Here is a 19,788-nt window from a genome sequence, read left to right as displayed (position 1 = left end):
ACTTTCTTCCCATTAGTTGCCTGCCTATAAAGTACTTCCTCCCCTTGAGCTCATTAGCCCTCATTAACTCTCCTTTGAATTAGTGGAATCTTCCCAAACTGTTGATATAAGAAATCTGGAAGTTTCTTAAAACGCAGGTTCCCAGGCCATGTCCCTGGAGATTGATTCGAGATTGGATCCGAGCCTAGAATCTCGTGTTTTTAACAAGAATTTGATTCATGAACATCTGACTGTCGGAAACGCTGAGTTAGTGCCCTGCCCTAACTGACCTACCCATTTCTAGTCTCTTCTTCCAACCCAGGTCCCCCACCCTTGCCCCCGTTTTCCGGCATTAGGCTCAAGGTCCCTGAAGGCTCCCATACCATTTCACATTGTTTTATTGGCTGGTAATAAACACTACTCTCTACCGAGCATTTGTTCATTTACTATACACCGCCACTCCCACCGTGGACGAAAGCTACCTGAAGGGGCTGAAACCGGTCTCTCAATAATTACTGAATCATCAAAATAACAAGGTAGTTACTATTATTACCCGTCAATCTGGAAATGAGGAGACTAAAAGACAAGTAGCAAAGTTAGGATAGCCTGTAACTGTATTTTGTAATTAACCCAAATAGCATTGCCTCGGCGCCCACTGCGTGCACTTTGCCGCGCTGGCAGCTGCAAGACTCTCACGCCAACGGTGCTCTCCCAAAGCCCGCCCTTCCGCAAGCGTGCAGCCGCCACTAGGGCGACAACATGCTCCTAGAAGGCCACCTGAAACACTGACCCACAACGCCAAAGAGAAGCAAAAATTCGCGCCCTTCTCGCCAATATGGCGGAGCGGGGTCACATGGGTCCGGGGCGTGGCCGGAGGGCTCTCCAGGAACGAGCCGTAGGTCACGTGGCTCAGAAGGCGGAGACCATGGGTGCGCGGCCGTCACACAGTCGAATCTGCCTGGGCAGAGGCTCCTCTCGGGCCACGCCCCCTGGCCCCTCGCGTGCTCGCGCGCGACTGCGGGGTGGAGCCTTCCTCGTGACCTTTCACCGCAGCATGGCTGCGCCCGTGGGACCGGTGAAGTTCTGGCGACCGGGTAAGGCCTTTGGCGGAACGCTGGGCAGATGCGGCGGCCTGACTTGGATTTTGGCGCAGCAGCCGGCGCCCTGGGGCCTGCGGGCTTGCTGTCAGTCCTGACGTCGGCGCGCTAGGCCCTGCCGTCTCTGTGCAGGTGGACTGTGCGTCTCAGGCCCCCACAGTGGTCCTGGGGGATTCGGGGATCCTCCCCTATCCTGGGCGGAAGCTGTGTGACCTTGTTAAAATCTCACAGCCTCCTCGGGTCTCGTTTATCTCGGTACTGATACTTGCACTGCCCACTTTGCGAGATGGGGAATCCTAACGCCCCCGCGCCTTGTTACCTCCCTGGGGCTGCACTGGGGCCCGACAGGTGATGCTGCTCAGGGCTTGGGAGCTCAAGCTGTGGAGTCAGACAACCCGGGTTCGAATTTTCGTCTCTGTATTATAGTAGTAGGGTGACCTTGGGCAAGTGTCCTCACCCAAGATGGGCAGAATAACAACATCTATCCTGTGGGCACAACGCGTTGTCTGACTTAGAGTAAGTGCTCATGAAAAAAGACAGAGTATTTTCTTTTGGAGTAATTCTTGTCCACCCCGAATGTCTACCAGAAAGTGAACATTCTCCTTCATATTACCTGGCACCCACTTCCTCTCTTGCAGACTAACGTGAATCACAATCACAAAGTGCTTTGCTTGTTTTGCTATTTTTATTGAATGTGTGCATGCCAGACCACACTAGATGCATTACTTCCTCCCCGTCCATCAGTTTCTTGTTAGAAAACCAAATTTCTTAATAGTTACGAGCTTGTTTTTTTCTCCACCACCTGCACCTCTGCAGGTCTGGATGTGCAAAGTATATTGCAGCAAAAATGACATGACACAGAGGAGGTAATATAAGGAAAGCTTTTACAGGGTGTTTTAGAGTGGTTGCCTGAAATTCCCACCATGAATATGTGATATGAGAGATAAACCCAAAGAAGACATGTGCTTAATTAATTTTTTAAAAAAATCTGTAGTTTGTCACTTAGTAACAGTTTTATGATTCAGCATTTCAAGTCATTGGCCTATTATCCATCCTGAGTTTTATTTGCAGCCCAAACTAAGATTTCATCAAGTAATGAGATATCTTTTATTTATTCAAGCCTTTAGTAACAGGTGAAAATGTTAAGTATACTAAAGGCCTGAATGAATTGTTGAAAATCAGACCTAGAGTACTATTCTGGCTGAAGAGTGTGGAATTACTCGAAGAGTTCTATTCTGTTGTTTAGTTCATTCACTGAAGATACACTTGTTGAACACCTAATGTTGTGATCATGAGATAACTATAGATGACCAGGGTTCTGCTCTCAGGGTGCTCTTTCTCTCTCAATTGAATAAATGAGGCAGAATAAGGTGGTAAAGAATATGGGCTCTAGAGTCAGACTGTGGTCCCTATCTTGACTACTACTTATTAAAAATTATAAAGTTGTTACTCCTGTAAACACAGAGCATACTCTCAAGGAAAAACAAGCATAAGCAGCCAGAGTGGGCTGTGGGATATTTGTAGAGGGAAACCAGCCCTGATGCTCTGGTTTGGTTGAATGAAGTCTTTTGTAAGGAGAAGCTATGCTCTTTATTCACTGACAGTAGCTCTTCTTGTAAAAGAGGTCATAATGGAATATACTGAGATAGACTGGGCTGTAGGTTAGAGATATGGGAGGGAGGGGGTAGTGAAGAAGACCCCCCACCATGGTTGAATTTTAACCCTGATGTGGGAGGAAATAAGAGACCTTGTAGGAGCAGTGTTAAAATGTTCCAGAGAGAATGTGAAGGCTTACAATGTGGTCTGGAAATGAGGGAATTCAGGGCAAAAACACAGCAGAAGAGGATAAAGTATTTGCAGTAGTTTTCTTGGGTAAAGATTACAAGAAGTTATTAAGATGTAGTGAGAGGCTGGGCGTGGTGGCTCACGCCTATGATCCTAGCACTCTGGGAGGCCGAGGTGGGAGGATCACTTGAGCTCAGGAGTTTGAGACCAGCCTGAGCAAGAGCGAGACCCCGTCTCTACCAAAATAGAAAAAATGAGCCGGGTGTGGTGGCATCCACCTGTAGTCCCAGCTACTTGGGAGGCTGAGGCAGGAAGATTTCTTGAGCCCAGCAGTTTGAGGTTGCACTCTACCCAGGGCGATGGAGTGAGACTCTGTCTCAAAAAAAACAACAAAAAAAAGATGTAGTGATAATGAGAAAGGAAAGGAAACCTGCTTCTTCGAGTACAGGCTTTGTTCCAGGTCCTGTTCTATCTTTTATCTTGTTGAAAGGAAGGTCAACATTTTGGCAAAAGCAACACAGCAGTGCCCCACTTACTGATTTTTGGCAATCTTGAACCTCTGGAACACAACTATGTTCCTGGAAGTAAATGGAAAAGGGTCAGAGATCTAAAGCAGTGATTCTTAACTTAGCTCTAGGGGGTGCGTGGACCTCCAGCATTTTATATTCTGTTATATTATATTCCGGTGCATTTTTGAGGAGAGAGAGTTCATAGCCTTTATCAGATATTTGAAGGGATCTGGGACCCCTGAAAAAATGTAAGAATAAATCACAGAGCCGAATATTCTTGACACAAAGCCCCTGTGCTTTCACAGATTCTGAGTTCAGAAGACTTGGGAGATGGTAGTTTTTGGTAATTACCCCTGTAGTGCCCCCACTAGGAGGCTGTACAGCACATTATTGAACGTCTAGGGAGGATTTTTATTGATTGACAAGGCAGCATACTCCATTGTTGAACAGCTCTACCTTTTAGAAATATCTTCCTTATGTTGAGTTGATTCTGAACCTTGTGTCATTTACTGATTACTCCTAATTCTGTCCTAGGGTCATACAAACAAATCTGCATGAAACGTTATGGAAGCTGATCCTAAAATTTGAACCCACGTTTCTCCTGAGACTTTTTGCTTTTCAGGTTAAAAGTCTATGGTACCTTCAACAGGTTTTCATGATGAGATAAGGCTTCCCTGTTCTTCACCATCCTGAGCACCAGTTTGTTATTGTTGTTAGCAAGAAGCTGTGGTGGGTATCTGTATTTAGTCTGCTTAGCACAGTGGTTTCTGGGAACAGCATTTCCCATCTAACCACTCCGACTCTGTGGTTCCAGTGGGGCTGCCATTCACTGCATCCCACTCCGCTCACCATGGTTTACTGGATCAGAGTGGACATTGGACCTAAGCTGGAGAAGAAGCCAGTCCCTGACTGTCCAGTATAAAAGAGCCTCCTCTACCCTCATACACAACACACACCTGAGACTCCCAGTCCCCCTTGCAGTGTCTTTATGTCTCTCCATAACATTTATGACCACTTCATGCACTAACTTACATTCTACTGAGAGGTTTGGGCTGGTATCTGTATTGCTCACTGCTTTATTTCTAGCACTTAGAGCAGCGCCTGGCACAGAGTGGGTCTTTGGTCCATCCTTGCTGGGTGAGTGAATGAATGATTGGTAGAGGAGGTGTGAGCTTGAGCTCTGGCTCTGCCAGCAGCCTTGTTTCCAGCTCCTATAGAGAAGCCAACCTGAGGGAGTGAAAGGAACCTGCAAGAGGTGTTAAGATGCAAGAAGGAGAAAGCCATGGCTGCTTTGAGTCCCCAGGTGCTGTCATCTCTGAGCCTTGTTGCTGTCCTGCAGTAACAGGATTCATCCTTTGCCTCACCTAGTTCCCACTGGGTTTCTTTCACTTCTGTTAAGAATTCAGTAATAACATGGGCATAGAAGCCAGAACTACAGACACTGTACTCTGTTATGTACAGTTCTGAATGACCAATTTGGAGCCCAGTGGGACTGCCATCTCCTTTGTTCTTGACACTGCAGTGAAGCTTTTAGGGAAGATTTTTGTGTTCTGATAGGTACTTTTCTAGATGCTTTCCTAAAGTTAAAGTTGAATATCTTTTAGTAGTTTGAGATAAAAAAAAAAAAGCATTGCTTCTTTTCTGTGTCTTTTTCTTTTAAAATTTATAACCTTTACACCTCTTTCTGTTCACTGCATCAGAGAATCTGAAAAAACATTTCTGCTGCAGGTACAGAGGGGCCAGGTGTCAGCATCTCTGAAGAGAGACAAAGTATCGCTGAAAACTCTGGGACCACCATTGTTTACAACCCTTATGCTGCCCTTTCAATAGAGCAGCAGAGGCAGAAGCTTCCGGTGTTCAAGGTATGTAGAATAAGCGTGTTCAGTCTGGGGCGTGAATTGTGTGTCTGCAATAGCTTTGTGCTTGTCTCTGGGGGGCAGGGGGAGTGGATAATGTCATATTGCTCTTAATGATTTTTTTTTACAGCACAGTGATCTCAGAAAAACCCTTAATCCTAAGGGATTTCTTTTGAAAATATGTGTGTTAACCTTTTAAAATCTTGGAAGTCGTTAGATTTTTCAGTTAGATCTTACATATTGGAAAATTGGAAGAATAGGAATGACATTCTTTTTTCCCTTCATTGCTTTCAGTTATGGACAATTTCAAACATGCAGAAAAGTAGAGAAAATAGCACAGTGAAAGTTTATGTTTCCAGCTTCAACAAATTACCAGCATATGACTAAGTTTTGCTTTCTTTTTAAAGACATTCCTTTAAACAAGATTAATTGGGAATATGAAGTTGTTTCAGTTGAAGAGGTCAGTTAGTACTGTCACTGTCGCTGAGACAGTGACAGGATTTTGGTGTGGTTACTGCATAGCAAGTGCACACATCCAGATACTGAATTTTATTAATGCTCATGAAATGGATGTATGCTTAGCTACAAGAGACCAAAGTATAAACTAGAATTCATTCAGAATATGTTTGATTATGGTGAACCATAGTTCTCCTGTACAGATGGACACAGTTGATGGACACACTTTCTCCCCATTGGCAAGTCCACATGGGAAGCCAAATTGTAATCAGGAAGGACAGAGCGAAAAGCAGACTGGATAAATTTGAAGGATATTCATTTCATACAGCCCCCTGTGAGGGGTGATGAATAACTTCCTGCTGCACAAGATGTGTCTGGAATGACCCGAGTAGGTGTGGTCACCAGTACCTGCATCTCTTTCTCTCTTTCTCCTGGACAGTGCTGGGTGAAAGGTGCCAAGTTCTTACACTCAGGGAGTTCCTGTGTCTAGACTGTGCTGATAATTCCTCCTCTATTAATATGTTTTTTCTCCAAGTGGATATGAAACAGCCAAATGGCCTTGATTGGAGTTTTATGTGGCTCCAGACCTTGTAGTCACTTGACAGTCTCTGGATTTCTTCCTCCAGTGACTAACCTCATTCATTATGTTAACGAGTTTGACGCTTAGGAGATGAGGTGAGAGATTCACTATTGCTTCCTTACCACTGAGGGACAGTTTCAGCCGTGATGAAGTGTGTGGACTCAGCTAGACTTCAAAGTTGAAACCCAAGTGTCACCATTTGCATGCCATGTGACCTTGCCTCACCATTCTGAGCTTCCGGTCCTTTATCTGTCATATGGGACTAATAGCGCCTACCTCACAGGATTGTTATAAGGACTGGATGAGGTAATTCGTGCAGAGCATTTAGTAAGTACCTGACATGTAGTAGATGCTCAGGTACAAGAGAAATTATTGTTCACCTGAATATTTAAATTTTGGCCTTTTTGACTATTCTTTGTCCTCCAGCTGTGCTTATAAGATAGAATAAAGGAAATGGCTAATGAAAAAAAAAAGAAAGGAAAACGGGAAGTTGAGAAACATTGATGACATTGTAAGAAGAGTATAAGTTATTGATACAAAGCAAAACACAGTTTAAGCATGGCTGAGGTCTTGAAGGATGTTAAAGATAAATGTAGACGATGAAAAGGATAAAGTTACCACTTTACCACCCCCTCCCCCATTCAAACTAAAAGTAAAAGTAGCTTTAAAAACAGAAGTTGGACCTAAAGCAGCAACAAATCTTTAAAGATCACCCCTTTTCCCCAGCACCATTATGAGGCAACCTTCCCTTGGCCAACTTCTGTAGCCTGGTGCTCTCTTTGGGCCACGGACACTGCTGTGCAAAGTTGGCCTCTCATTCCCGCCAGCTCCACCTCTCTGAAGCTCATTCCCGCCTTCCTCACCAACTCTTGATTTCACTATGCCTGTGGGTAGCAGTGTCATTCTCCCTGTCTCTAAACTGGAAATCTTGTCAACTCTCTCAAATGTCATACATTTGACTCCATTTGCAATGCTTGGACCTTGTAGGCTTTTAGCACATGAAGCTAGAATTAATACCTTCAGTTTCTTCATGCTCAAATTAGTCTTGTGTGCTGCTGCTGAGTAGTTTTCTCAAAACTTTTACTGCCTACACTGCCTCGAAAGTAAAGTCCAGTCTCTGTAGCTTTGCATTCGAGGCCTTTCACAGTGAAGACTTAACTTCACCTCTCGTAACTCATTTTTAAATCAAACCTGAACTTTTCATGGTCTTTTTATAGCCTCCCTTCACAGGACTATACATAGTTTACTTATTTACATCTTCTTTTTTCTGCTTGTGTTAGTTCCATTTCCTGGAATGCCTAGTCTGTTTCTCTATTTATCTATACTCAAATTGTCTTTTAAATTTTCCTTGATTATCGACCCATTCATCCATCATACCATTTAAAAACACATGTGAGGCCGGGCGCGGTGGCTCACGCCTGTAATCCTAGCTCTCTGGGAGGCCAAGGCGGGCGGATTGTTTGAGCTCAGGAGTTCGAAACCAGCCTGAGCAAGAGCGAGACCCCGTCTCTACTAAATAATAGAAAGAAATTAATTGGACAACTAAAAATATATAGAAAAAATTAGCCGGGCATGGTGGCACATGCCTGTAGTCCCAGCTACTAGGGAGGCTGAGGCAGAAGGATTGCTTGAGCCCAGGAGTTTGAGGTTGCTGTGAGCTAGGATGACGCCACGGCACTCTAGCCTGGGCAACAGAGTGAGACTCTGTCTCAAAAAAAAATACATGTGAACTTAAACTTTTCTCCCTCCCCCCCACCAAACAAAGAAAACACAAATTCCAAGCAACCAAGAAGAAAGCATCTAGATGGACCGTCATTAGACCATCTGCAGCAGAACCTTCTTTGGCTGTGTGGAAGTACAGATTCCTGGGCCTCACCTGCTGAGTCAGAAACCAAGGGTAGGGCTAGGAATCTTCATTTTTAACAAATATCCCAGGAGATTTTCACACTAAGACTTGAGAAGTGCATAGCTAGACCCTAGATAATGCCAAATTCAAAAAGTCAATACCTTATTTGCTAGTTAGAAACCGGCAATATCCTAGTGTTTCCGATCCTCACCAGACACACTGCTGGTGTGACACCAGATGAGTTCAGCAGTGATCAGAGTGGGAGGATTAGGCAGTTTTTTACTTCTTTCTAAACCAGATGTTTATGGAAAACCTTCATTACTTTTGGACCCTCAGGTGTGCCTATAATCAAATATGTGTACAAAAATGTATTCTGAAGCTAAGACAGAATTATCTGTGACTTTTCAGTGGTCACCTGTGTTTCTGCTCACACTGAACAGGTAAAGGAAGGCCCATTTGGAATATGTATGTAACCTGTGGGTGCTTTGTTATTGAACTTGGATTTAGAGGTAAAGGTGAAAGCATGTTCTTTTTTTCTGGGACTTTTTACAAGTTAATAAAGGAAGACATTTTAAATTAGGTAATATATGCATGTCGCACAAAATTCAAATGTCTCCTTTGCACCCCTGTTCCCCAGACACCACCCACCTCATCCCCTGTCTGGAGGCAGCACTGTTACCAGTTTCTTGTTTTTTGTTTGTTTGTTTGTTTGTTTCCCCAAAGATAGTCTACATATAAGCAAGCATATATGTGTTTACCCTTTCTTTAAAAATATAAATACTAGTTGTTTTAGTTTGCTTTCACTGCTATAAAGGACATACCTGAAGCTGGGTAATTTATAAGGAAAAGTGGTTTATTTGGCTCACAGTTCTGCAGGCTGTACAAGAAGCTTTCTGTCAGCATCTGCTTCTGGTAAGGGCTTCAGGGAGCTTCCGATCAAGGTGGAAGGTGAAGGGTAGCAGGCATGTCACATGGCAGGAGAAGGAGCAAAGAGAGAGGAGGTGGTGCCAGACTCTCCTAAACAACCAGCTCTAGTGTGAACTAATAAAGTGAGAACTAATGAAATGATAACTTACTAATACAGCGAGAACTATAATAAAAAAACGAGAATGGCACCAAGCCATTCGTGAATGATCCACCCCCATGACCCAGACACCTCCCACCAGGCTCCCCCCATTCAACACTGGGGATCAAATTTCAACATGAGATTTGGAGGGGCCAAACATTCAAACCATATCACTAGTGTTTTATTCACAGTTCTATACTTTGCTTTCTTTATTTAATGTAGGGTTTTTTTGTTTGTTTTGTTATTTATTTATTTAAAAGATAAGAAATGGTTCACAAATTTGTATGTCATCCTTGTGCAGGGGCCATGCTATAATCTTCTCCTTATCATTCTGATTTGAGTATAGGTACTGCCGAACTGAGCACCCTTAACACATCTTGTAGATCCTTCCATCTTAGGACAAATAGACATTTATTCTTTTTAACAGCTACAAATTATTCCGTTATTGGAGTGTTTCCTAACTGATTTAACCAAACTCCTGTTGATGAACATTTAGGCTGTTTGAATTTTTGGCTATTATGTACAATTCTACAATGAGTACGCTTGTACATACATCTTTGCGCACATGTATTAATATTACTATATCTGTAATATAACTTTTTATAAGTGAAAATCTTGAATCAAAGGGCATGTGCATTATATATTTTGATAAGTATCACACTCAATGGCAGTTGTATCAGCTCACACTGACACTAGCAGTACCTGTGAGTTAGAAATACATTTTGATGTTCTTTTTAAAATTTACTTTATTTTGGAAATAGCTCATTTTGCATTGTTTATATATCTTTGTTTAGGTCTTTTGAGACAATATATGGCTATTTACAGTGTATGGTTATTCTTTTTCAGCTTAGGAATCATATTTTATACTTGATAGAAAACTATCAGACAGTGGTGATTGTTGGAGAAACGGGATGTGGGAAAAGCACTCAGATTCCTCAAGTGAGTACATATTTAATCTGTGTCTTTACACTTAGACTTGGTTGGACAGAATTTGTAACTTGAGAATTGTCTTTATTAGCATTTGCATTTTTAAGGTCTCCTCTCTGGAAATATTCACCTCAACTATTTTTTATTAAACTTTTTAGCCTTATAGTTCTTTGATTAGTACTAAAGTAACAGTTTGTCCTTGGCTTATTATAATTCCAAAGTAGCCATCCTCTGCAAGGAACAGTGGGGACTCATTCAAAGATGTGTAATTTGTAGTTTTTGTTCATATAATGACAATTGAAGAGGTGGGGCAAAATGAACCATTAATAGTTGTAAATAAAAATTGGCTTTTGTAGAATTATGCAATGCTGTGCAAGAACCCTCTTTTACCAGGAAAAATCGTATGTGGATAGGAGTGGAAAGAAGAGTCACGAGAGACCTTGGAAAGTTAATGGCATTTGAAATTGACCTTGAATGATTGATTAGTGGGAGCTGACTGGGAAGGCGTTTCAATCCAGTGAATATTGTGGTTAGAGATACTGGGGTGGAGAAGTGTAGGGTGAGTTCAGAGTGTGTCTTAAGAACCTTGACTTGAAGAGTGAAGATTGGTAGTTAAGTGACCAGGGTTGAGACACTTTGGAGATTTTTCTTTCCGGTTTAATGTTAATTTTTATTAAAGTGTAAAATACATGCAGGAAAGTGCCTATGTTATAATTGTACGTCTTGATACGTTTTCAGCAGTGAATACAACTGTGTTACCAGCACACAGTTTAAGAAACAGAACAAGACCAGAATCCCAATAGCCCTCTCGTGTCTCCTTCTGGTCTCTAACTGCCCTCTCTCTCCATACCCACAGCCATAAGCACAAGGGCAACTCTTATTTTGGCTTCTGACACCATAGGTTAGTTTTGCCTATTTTTGAACTTTATAAAGGAATAATAGAGCTTCTTTTGTTCAACATCATGTGTGAAAGTCTTCTCTGTTGTTGAGTATAGCTGCGGTTTGTTCATTCTCATTGCTGTGTAGCAGGGGGCAGCAGGTTACAGCTCTTGGCCCAAATCCAGCTCGCTGCCTGTTTCTGTAAAGAAAACTTTGCTGGTACACAGCCACACTTGCTTATTGACATATTGCCCACGGCTGCTCTCATGCTGTAACGCAGACTTGGGCAGTTACAACAGAGACCCTAAGGCCTTCAAAGCTTAAAAATTTACTATCTGGCTCTTAAACAAAAGTGTTTGCCAACTCCTGTTATATAGTATTCCACTGTATTGGTATTCTGTGGTTTATTTATCCTTCCTAGTGTTGATTGACATTTGAGTTCTTTCCAGTTTTTAGTTATGAATAGTGTTGCTATGAACGTTCTTGTTGCTTGTCTTTGGTGAACACGTGCACATTCCTGCTGAGCTATACCTAAGAGTAGCATTGCTGGATCCTACGTTCAACTTTAGTAAATAATGTCTAAGATTATCAGAGTGGTTGTATCCTTGTAGGGTTTCTGAGCATGTAAACAACATCATGAGCTGAGTTTTAGGGAAGTTTTTAAATTCAAATACAAGATGACTTAGCAACTGGAGGAGACAGGCCATAGGAGACTATTGCAGTAGTCTAGGGAAGAGTGGTGTAATTGGGTCCTTGATTAACAGGTGATAGTGGGATAATCTGGGGAGGATAGGAATAAGAGCAATTTTAGAGTTTGGGTCTACAGAAATTAGAAACTTGGTGGATATTTATGATGACAAAGGTAAAGGGACGTTGCCTTGGAGAATAGTGGTAGTGCTAAATACGATAGAAAAGTAAAGATTTTTTTTTTTGGACATTAATGTGTTTGATTTTTTCCTATATCATTGATGGTCTTTAATGACATCATTATTAATAGGAAAATTGTATTGGAAGTTTGAAACTTGGCAGAGATCACACGTAAAGGGTATGGATGTGGGGTTGTCCACATGTTGATGGTACAACGTCTTGATACATGCAGGAGTGAGAGGGAAGAGAAAGATATGAGAAGAGAACCAAAGACGAAGCCCTGGGGGTATCAACATTTAGGTGTCAGGAGCAGAAAGGAAATAGAATGGCAGCCAGGGAAATGGCAGAAGAACCACGAGACTGTCCATGGTCAGAGAAAGCAAAAGAGGAATGAGGTTTCTGGAGAGGTGGGTAGGCGGCAGTGGCCGGGAAACAGGAGACGTGATTCAGTCCTGGGTTGTTGGTCTTGGAGAGCAAGTCCAGTGGTAGGGTTTTACGGTGAGAGATTCCCAGGGGAAGGTGATGAAATCCCTTTGCATTTTTGAACATATTAATGATGTATTATTGACTGCCTGGTCCAGACTTGTGGCTATGACAACATCTCTGTGTGGTTCTCAATTCCTTTGTCTGCTCCCCCACTCCAATTCTGAATAATGGGTTTAGGTTGGGACCCAGACATAGGCATTTTTAAAAAGTTACCCCAGGTGATCTAATGTGCAGCTAGGGAAAGGTAGGCAGAGGGGAATGACCTAGCAGAGAGAGGACTATTTTGAAATGCAGACAGCAGAGGAAGTGGTGGCCTGCAGGAAAAAGGTACCTGAATGTGCAGAGGGCATCAAGAGCCCAGTAGTTACTTACAGAACGTATAGAGAGACACAGGAGAAGGGCCAGGTTAAATTACTGGGTGATTATTATTTAGAGAGTGATATAATAATCATAGTAACAAGTAATTATAATAATAATAAGTAATTATAATATAATAACAACAGTAGCAAGTGCTACCTAAAGTGAGCACTTTACATGTGTTGATCTATGATCTGTCACATCTGTCAGATCCTCAAAGCCCCTATGAGGTAGGTACTGTTATTACATTTTACAGGTGAGGACACTGCAGAGTAGTGAGGTTAGGAATGTAGAACAGAGGTAAAAGGCCCCGTGATAGTCCATAATTTTAGTTTGTTTTGGAATTAGTTTGTGGTTGTTTAGTTAGCCTAGGATAAACTGTGTTTGGTAACAAAAATCCTGAAAATCTCAGTGGCTTAAAAACACAAAGGTTTATTTCTTGCTCATATTATGTGGTCATCTTGGGTTGGCTTGGAGGCTACTCCATGTCATCATCGGGACTGAGGCTGACGGTGCAGCTTTCACGTGGGACTTGTTGATCTTGTGGTACATGGCAGAATCTTGAGATGACGCTTAAAACTTCTGACCCAAAGTGGCCCTTCTGCTCACGTAGCATTGGCCAAAGCAAGTTACGTGGCCAGGCTAGATAGCACAGGGTAACAATGTATATAATCCTCCTACAGGGATGGGTAGCACATATTTGGAACAATGCTAAATATATCACAACAGTCTGGTCATTTACCCCAGCAAAGCTTAGCTACCAGGGAACAGAGAGAGCCTGCCGAGGGCTGAGTCTGGGGAAAGATGGCCAGGAGGAAACAGAGTAGGGGCTGAGGTTCCAAGTTGGGTAATATGACAGCAAATGAAGGAATTTTTGTTTGTTTGTTTGTTTATTTTCAAGTCTTTTGCCTGTTTTTAAATTGGATTATTTTTTGCTATTGAGTTGCTTGAGTTCCTTATATGACATATTCTGGATATTAACCCCTTGTCAGATGCATAGTTTGCATATATTTTCTCCCATTCTGTACGTCGTCTCTTTGTTGATTGTTTTCTCTGCTGTGCAGAAGCTTTTTAGTTTGATGTGATCCCATTTGTCTATTTTTGCTTTTTGTTGCCTATGCTTTTGAAGTCTTACCCAGAGAATCCTTGCCCAGATCAATGTCATGAAGCGTTTCCCCTGTGTTTTCTTGTAGTAGTTTCATAGTTTTGGGTACCTTGCATTTATGTCTTTAATTCATTTTGATTTGATTTTTGTATAGGGTGAGAGATAGGGGTTTAGTTTTATTTTTCTGCATGTGGATATGCAGTTTTCCCAGCACCATTTATTGCAGAAACTGTCCTTTCCTCAATGTGCAGTTGGTTGTACATGCATAGATTTATTTCGGGGTTCTCTATTCTGTTCCACTGATCTATGTGTCTATTTTTATGCCAATACCATGCTATTTTGGTTACTATACCTTTGTTGTATATTTTGAAGTCAGGTAGTGTGATGCCTCCACACCTTGTCTTTTTTTCACGTAATATATTAATATCATTCTTTATTCAGTTCCATAGGTTCCAGTATGTGTATATAGTTTATTTTACCAATCCTCAGTGATGGACATTTAGGTTGTTTCCACTTTTGTGTTATCATGATGATGCAGTGGGTCAGTTTGCAGATACATTAGTTTGTACACATATAGGTATATTTATAGAATAAATATAGTAGTTATGGAATTACTGGCTCAAAGCACATGTGCATTTGAATTTAATTATTTTATGGAATTATGTTTTATTGTAAGCACTTTTTTTGAATAGGAAATGCATTTATTAATACATGGTATAAAATTTAAAAGGAACAAAAGAATAATTGGTAGACAGTGAATCTCCTAAGCTTTGCTGTTGACAATGACTAGATCAATGTGATAGATTGTATTATTGGCCCAAATATTTGCTACCCCTGCTGTGGAGGATTATTCCCTTTTCTCCTGGCCATTCTGTTTCCCTTTTCCGAGACAGTCACTGTTTCCAGCTTATTGTGAAGCTAAATTTGAGTTATGGCCTAGGAAGATTGGAAAGGCTGAGAACTGAAGGTTACAGCAAGTATATGAAGCAGGTTTTTCTCAATAAACTGTTTTGCTGGATTTATGGAGCATCTTTCCTTGGAGAAGTACAGCATGCTAAAGCACCAAAGACTTACTAGTTTTAAATTCCACAAACTATATGTGGAACCTAGATGATATTTTTTACTCTGTCAAAAAACTGGACTATGAAAACAAGCTCTTCTTAACTATAATTTTTATCAGTACTGTTACTGGTTGTTGGTGGAGTTCTTCCTAATTCTGTCTTCTAGCTAGAAAGATCAGATTTTTTTCGGTCCTTGAAGAGGTGTAATTCAGCCTACGGTTTGGTGATCTGCCTTCATGACGCCCCTCTGCCTTTTTTTTTTTTTGACAATTCGGCTCTGTTGCCGGGGCTAGAGTGCCGTGGCGTCAGCCTAGCTCATAGCAACCTCAAACTCGCTCAAGTGATCCTCCTGCCTCAGCCTCCCAGAGTGCTAGGATTATAGGCGTGAGCCACTGTGCCCGGCTCCCTCTGCCTCTTGACATGAGCACTACACGTGCTTTTTCGGCATCTTTAAATTTCCACCTCTCAGCAATCATAAGCTTGCAGTAGAAGTCTGACTCACAGTGTATTGAGGTGGCTAGCTTCAGGGACAGGTTGTTTATTTTTATGAAAATTATTTTTCTTTCACTTAATACTACTACTAAGAAATTAACTATGTGTGTTTGAATTTGGATGATAGATTGTGTCCCAGTTATGTGTCATGGCTTTGGTTTACTGAGCTTGAATTCTAGCACTTATATTTTTATCCATTTCCTTGGACAAGTTATGTGACCTCTTTGTTTTCTCATGTATGTATTGTTGGTGATGATGTATGTTACCTTCCTTATAGGATTTGTTGTGAGGATTAAATGGAGCAATGGGGCTGGGTGCGGTGGCTCACGACTGGAATCCATCTCTACCAAAAAATAGGACAAATTAGCCAGGCGTGGTGGCATGTGCCTGTAGTTCCAGCTACTGAGAAGGCTGAGGCAGGAGGACCTTGAAACCAGGAGTTTGAGGTTGCAGTGAGCTATGATGATGCCACTGTACTCTAGCCCAGGTGACAGAGTGAATAAATAAATAAAAATAAAATAAATGGGGCAATGCCTGTAAGGTACTCAGCACAATTTCTGGCACTTAGTAAGGTACTCGTGAATCTTAGCTATTTTCCTTGTAGTTCTGTTTTTGTATTTGTATTGATGGGGCAGTTGGTGATATTTTGTGTGTGTATTTAATACAAGAGCCACTTTATAGTTTTTATAGCAAAAAACATATTTTCTGCAATTTTTCAGTCGTTTTTAATTATTTTTAGACTAACAGAAAAGTTACAAAAAAAACTAGAGAATTCCCTTATACCTTCACCCCACTTCTTCTAGTAGAATAACCAAAAGCAGAACATTAACAAGGGTATAATACTAGACTACAGATGTTATGTGAATCTGATTGGTTTTCCTATTAATGTTCTTTTTTTAGTCCTAGATCCTACTCTGCATTTAGTTATTTATCCCTCGTCTCCTCCAGTTTGTGAGAATTCCTCAGTCTTTCCTCATCTTTCAAGATCTTGACATTTTTAAAGAATGTTTATTTTGTAGAATGTCCCTCAATTTGGGTTTATGTCATGTTTACTTATGATTAGAAGGAGCTGATGCATTTTTGGCAATACCACAGAGATGATATTGTGTCCTTCTTAGTGCATCTTATCAAGGGGTTTGTGATGTTGATATATCTGGCACTGGTGATATTAACCTTGGTCACTTGGTTAAGGTGCCAGGTTTTCCTGCAAAGCTACTGTCTTTCCCTTTCAGTTGATATATATCATGGGAGAAATATTTTCAGACTGCAAATAATCTGTTTTTCTTCAAACTTTCACCTACTAATTTAGCATCTTATCTGCAGCAGTGATGATTTTCTTTTTTCTGCTTTCCCACTCACTTTATTAAATAGACTCTTCTGTCAGGAAGAACTGTCTTTTCTTCCCTATTTGTTTATTTGTTAGATTGTTTGTGCATGTCAATATGGATTCATAGATGCTTATTTTTTACTATGGGTTAAAATTCAATATTATCATTTTGTTGTTGTTGTTGCTCAAATCATTCCAGCTTTGACCATTAGGAGCTCCCTTGTTTTAACTTCTGTTTTCTTATAAAAAAAGCCTCCATCCTTTTTTTTGACTACTTCCGTACTTTCTAGTACCACAAGCTGTTTCAGCCTCCTCTTTTCCCTGAACAAGCCCTGGCTCCTTTTATTGGAGAGCAATGTTTAGGAATTAAGATATCTGGATCCCAGCATGCTCATTGCTACTAAGATATCATTGCTGTGAGTCTCAGTGAGCAGGCTTAGGAAATATATGTATGAATATCAACCCATACATATGAAAGCATCTATAAATCTGTATCTGTCTTTCTGTATATTAAACATCAGACATTTATACTGATACTTCCGATTTGAATCCAATACCACAGGGCTCGTTTTAGCTTTTCCTTATTTGTAACTTTTCTTCAACAGTGAGAAACTCAGTCCTCATTATCTACAGTATATTTACAAGTTCATTTAATTCTAGTATTCACATAAAATAGTTTCAGAATTGCTAACTCATACCCCTATTTGGGTATTCACTAACGTTTACTGACTAGATTACAGCATTTATGTACAGTTCTTTTTATCTGTAGCCTTAAAGCATCCAGTGAAGATACTGTGTTCCATCATTACTTGGGTTAGTTCTTTTCTTCTCCACTGGCTTTAGTGTGAGTTTGGTTATGTTAGTCATTTGTAATACAGAAAGGCTCATTTGTTAATGTTTTATTTCCTCTTGGTGCCCCTCCACATTCTGGTTGGTTTTATTTGTCTTTTGGATATTTAAAGAGTATGTGAAACATGACTATGGTTCTAAGAGTCAGAGCTACACGAAGAGTTCTGTTCGGAATATTCCCCTCCCTCTTCATCCCTGTCACCCTGTTTCCACTTCTCTTTCTTTCCGCCCCGTTTCCACCCATTCCCTGTAGACAGCCATTGTCTTTAGTTTCTGTGTTATCTTTCCTTTATTTCTTTTGAACAAATGAGCAGATACATGCAGTAGCTTTTAAAATCTTTTCTCTATTACAGAAGTAATATATAGTCATTGTAAAATATTTAGACATTTAGAAAAATATGTAACTCTGATAACCACTTTTATTCATATTACATTTTAAGTACATATAATTGAATAAATACATGTATATCAAATAAGTAATAAATCAAATAAATACATTTACTCAGAGATATATCAATATAATCTAATGGCATATATTCATATATAGTGAATCTAACTATCTTTAGACTAAAATGTATTTATTGTATAATTGATATTTACATTGAACCGTCTCTGCATGTACTTTAAGATTCTTTGTTCTACACTATTCTGAGTGGCCCATGTATAATTTTTTGTTCCTTGAGGCATCTGTAATACATGGGAGTTTTGTGGGACTGGGGAATCGTAATGCTAAATTTGTGCTTTGATTCTTCTGTTGATCAGCATTGATGCGAACTTAAGTAAACTACCTAACATTTCCAAGCCACAGATCCATCATGTATAAAACAGTTTTCAGAGTTCTGCTGGGACAAGAACTATGCTATTTCCTTTCTCAGTGATTTTAATACAGTGCAGGGGCAGCTTGGGGGAGATTATTTTTGGAGAAGTGGTATCAGATGTGTACTTAGATGTGATTTTGTTTGTAGTACCTTGCAGAAGCTGGCTGGACGGCCGAAGGAAGAGTGGTGGGAGTGACCCAGCCTCGGAGAGTGGCTGCCGTTACAGTGAGTATCTTTTTATATTGCAAGCATTCTTTCTGTGTCTTCTACTTCTGTGACTTTTTCCATTTCCTAAAAGCTCCAAATAAACAGAAGTTGCTCCTTAGGAATTTAATTATTCAGTTTAAAAAGAACTATGATTTGAATGTTTTTATAAAATTGACACCTGCACATTATGAACATTTTAAGTAATAGTGCTGAGGAAGTAAAAACAAAATAAATTTAAAAAAATCCAAAATTTTACCGTCCAGCAAAAAGATCATGACTATTTGGGAACATCATTCCAAGCTTCTCTTGAAGGTAGAGATGAATGATTGGCTGGCTGGACATAAATAATTTTATTAATAAAAATGCGACCATAACCATATGTTTGCCTTTGTTGAATTTAAAAACATAGCAAACTGAGGTGAAACAAGAGTAGTCACTGAACTTTAGACAAGTGTTTGTTCACCACAAGAGAATTTATTGAAGCTTGAAAAGTAAGAAAAAAGATTACAGAAAACCCCAAGGTGTTGTTTTTCAAACTACATGGTATAGTTTCTTGTTATGAAAGAAGAAGAAATTAGCATACATATTCTTCTTTCTACTCTTCCTCCTTCCATCTGCTGTAGATATAGTACTGTTATTTTCAAGATTTATAAGATATATGTTTATAAGCATAATTCCCACAGTTGTTTAACCTTAATTCTGGTGTAAATGGATTGAATGCTTATCACTAATTACTTTCCATGGTTTTGCCAACCCTGAATTGCACATTTCACTTTATTTCTTGATCGGCTGAATTTTATCATTCAGTAATTTTTTCTAACATGCTTAAGTATGTTCGATTGTGGTCTTTGTTGATTTAAAATTCTCGATTCACACTCTCTTTCCCTGGGAACTGTGCAGACTTTGCCTCACTGCCTTTTGGCATTGAGGATCACTGTATAGAAGTCTGCGGTCCAGCGGGGCTTTTTCCCCACCTTCTTACCTTACTTTTTCTACTTGAATACTTGTAAGATTGCTTTTTCACCAGAGTGTGTCTTGATGCTGATTGTTTTGTCTCAGTTTTTTTCTAAATATGGAAAAACTCTTAATCTGCAAGTTCAAATCGATCTTTATATTGGGCAAATTTTCCTCTGTTATATGTTAGCATATGTTTCTGTTCTATTTATTTTATTCTCCTTTCTAAGAGCGTCAATTAAGTGTATGTTGGCTCTCCTTTGTCTGTTTTTAGTTTTTATCACC

General features: G+C 40.3%; 1 protein-coding gene across 1 annotated transcript in view; it reads left to right on the top strand.

Moving 5' to 3' along the window:
* The first annotated feature begins 1,033 nt into the window (after positions 1–1,033).
* The window catches only part of DHX35 (DEAH (Asp-Glu-Ala-His) box polypeptide 35), a 68,649-nt gene continuing 49,894 nt past the window's right edge, over positions 1,034–19,788 (top strand). Inside the window, exons 1-4 of the mRNA XM_012652056.1 lie at positions 1,034–1,073; positions 5,099–5,232; positions 10,021–10,113; positions 18,490–18,567. Coding sequence (XP_012507510.1) covers positions 1,034–1,073; positions 5,099–5,232; positions 10,021–10,113; positions 18,490–18,567 — 345 coding nt within the window. The remainder of the gene's footprint in view (positions 1,074–5,098; positions 5,233–10,020; positions 10,114–18,489; positions 18,568–19,788) is intronic.

This window comes from Propithecus coquereli, unplaced genomic scaffold (genome assembly GCF_000956105.1).
Source record: "Propithecus coquereli isolate 6110/MARCELLA unplaced genomic scaffold, Pcoq_1.0 Scaffold378, whole genome shotgun sequence".
In the NCBI taxonomy this organism is placed as follows: Eukaryota; Metazoa; Chordata; class Mammalia; order Primates; family Indriidae; genus Propithecus; species Propithecus coquereli.
Note: the sequence above shows the minus strand (reverse complement) of the source record. Positions and strands in the feature narration are given on the sequence as shown.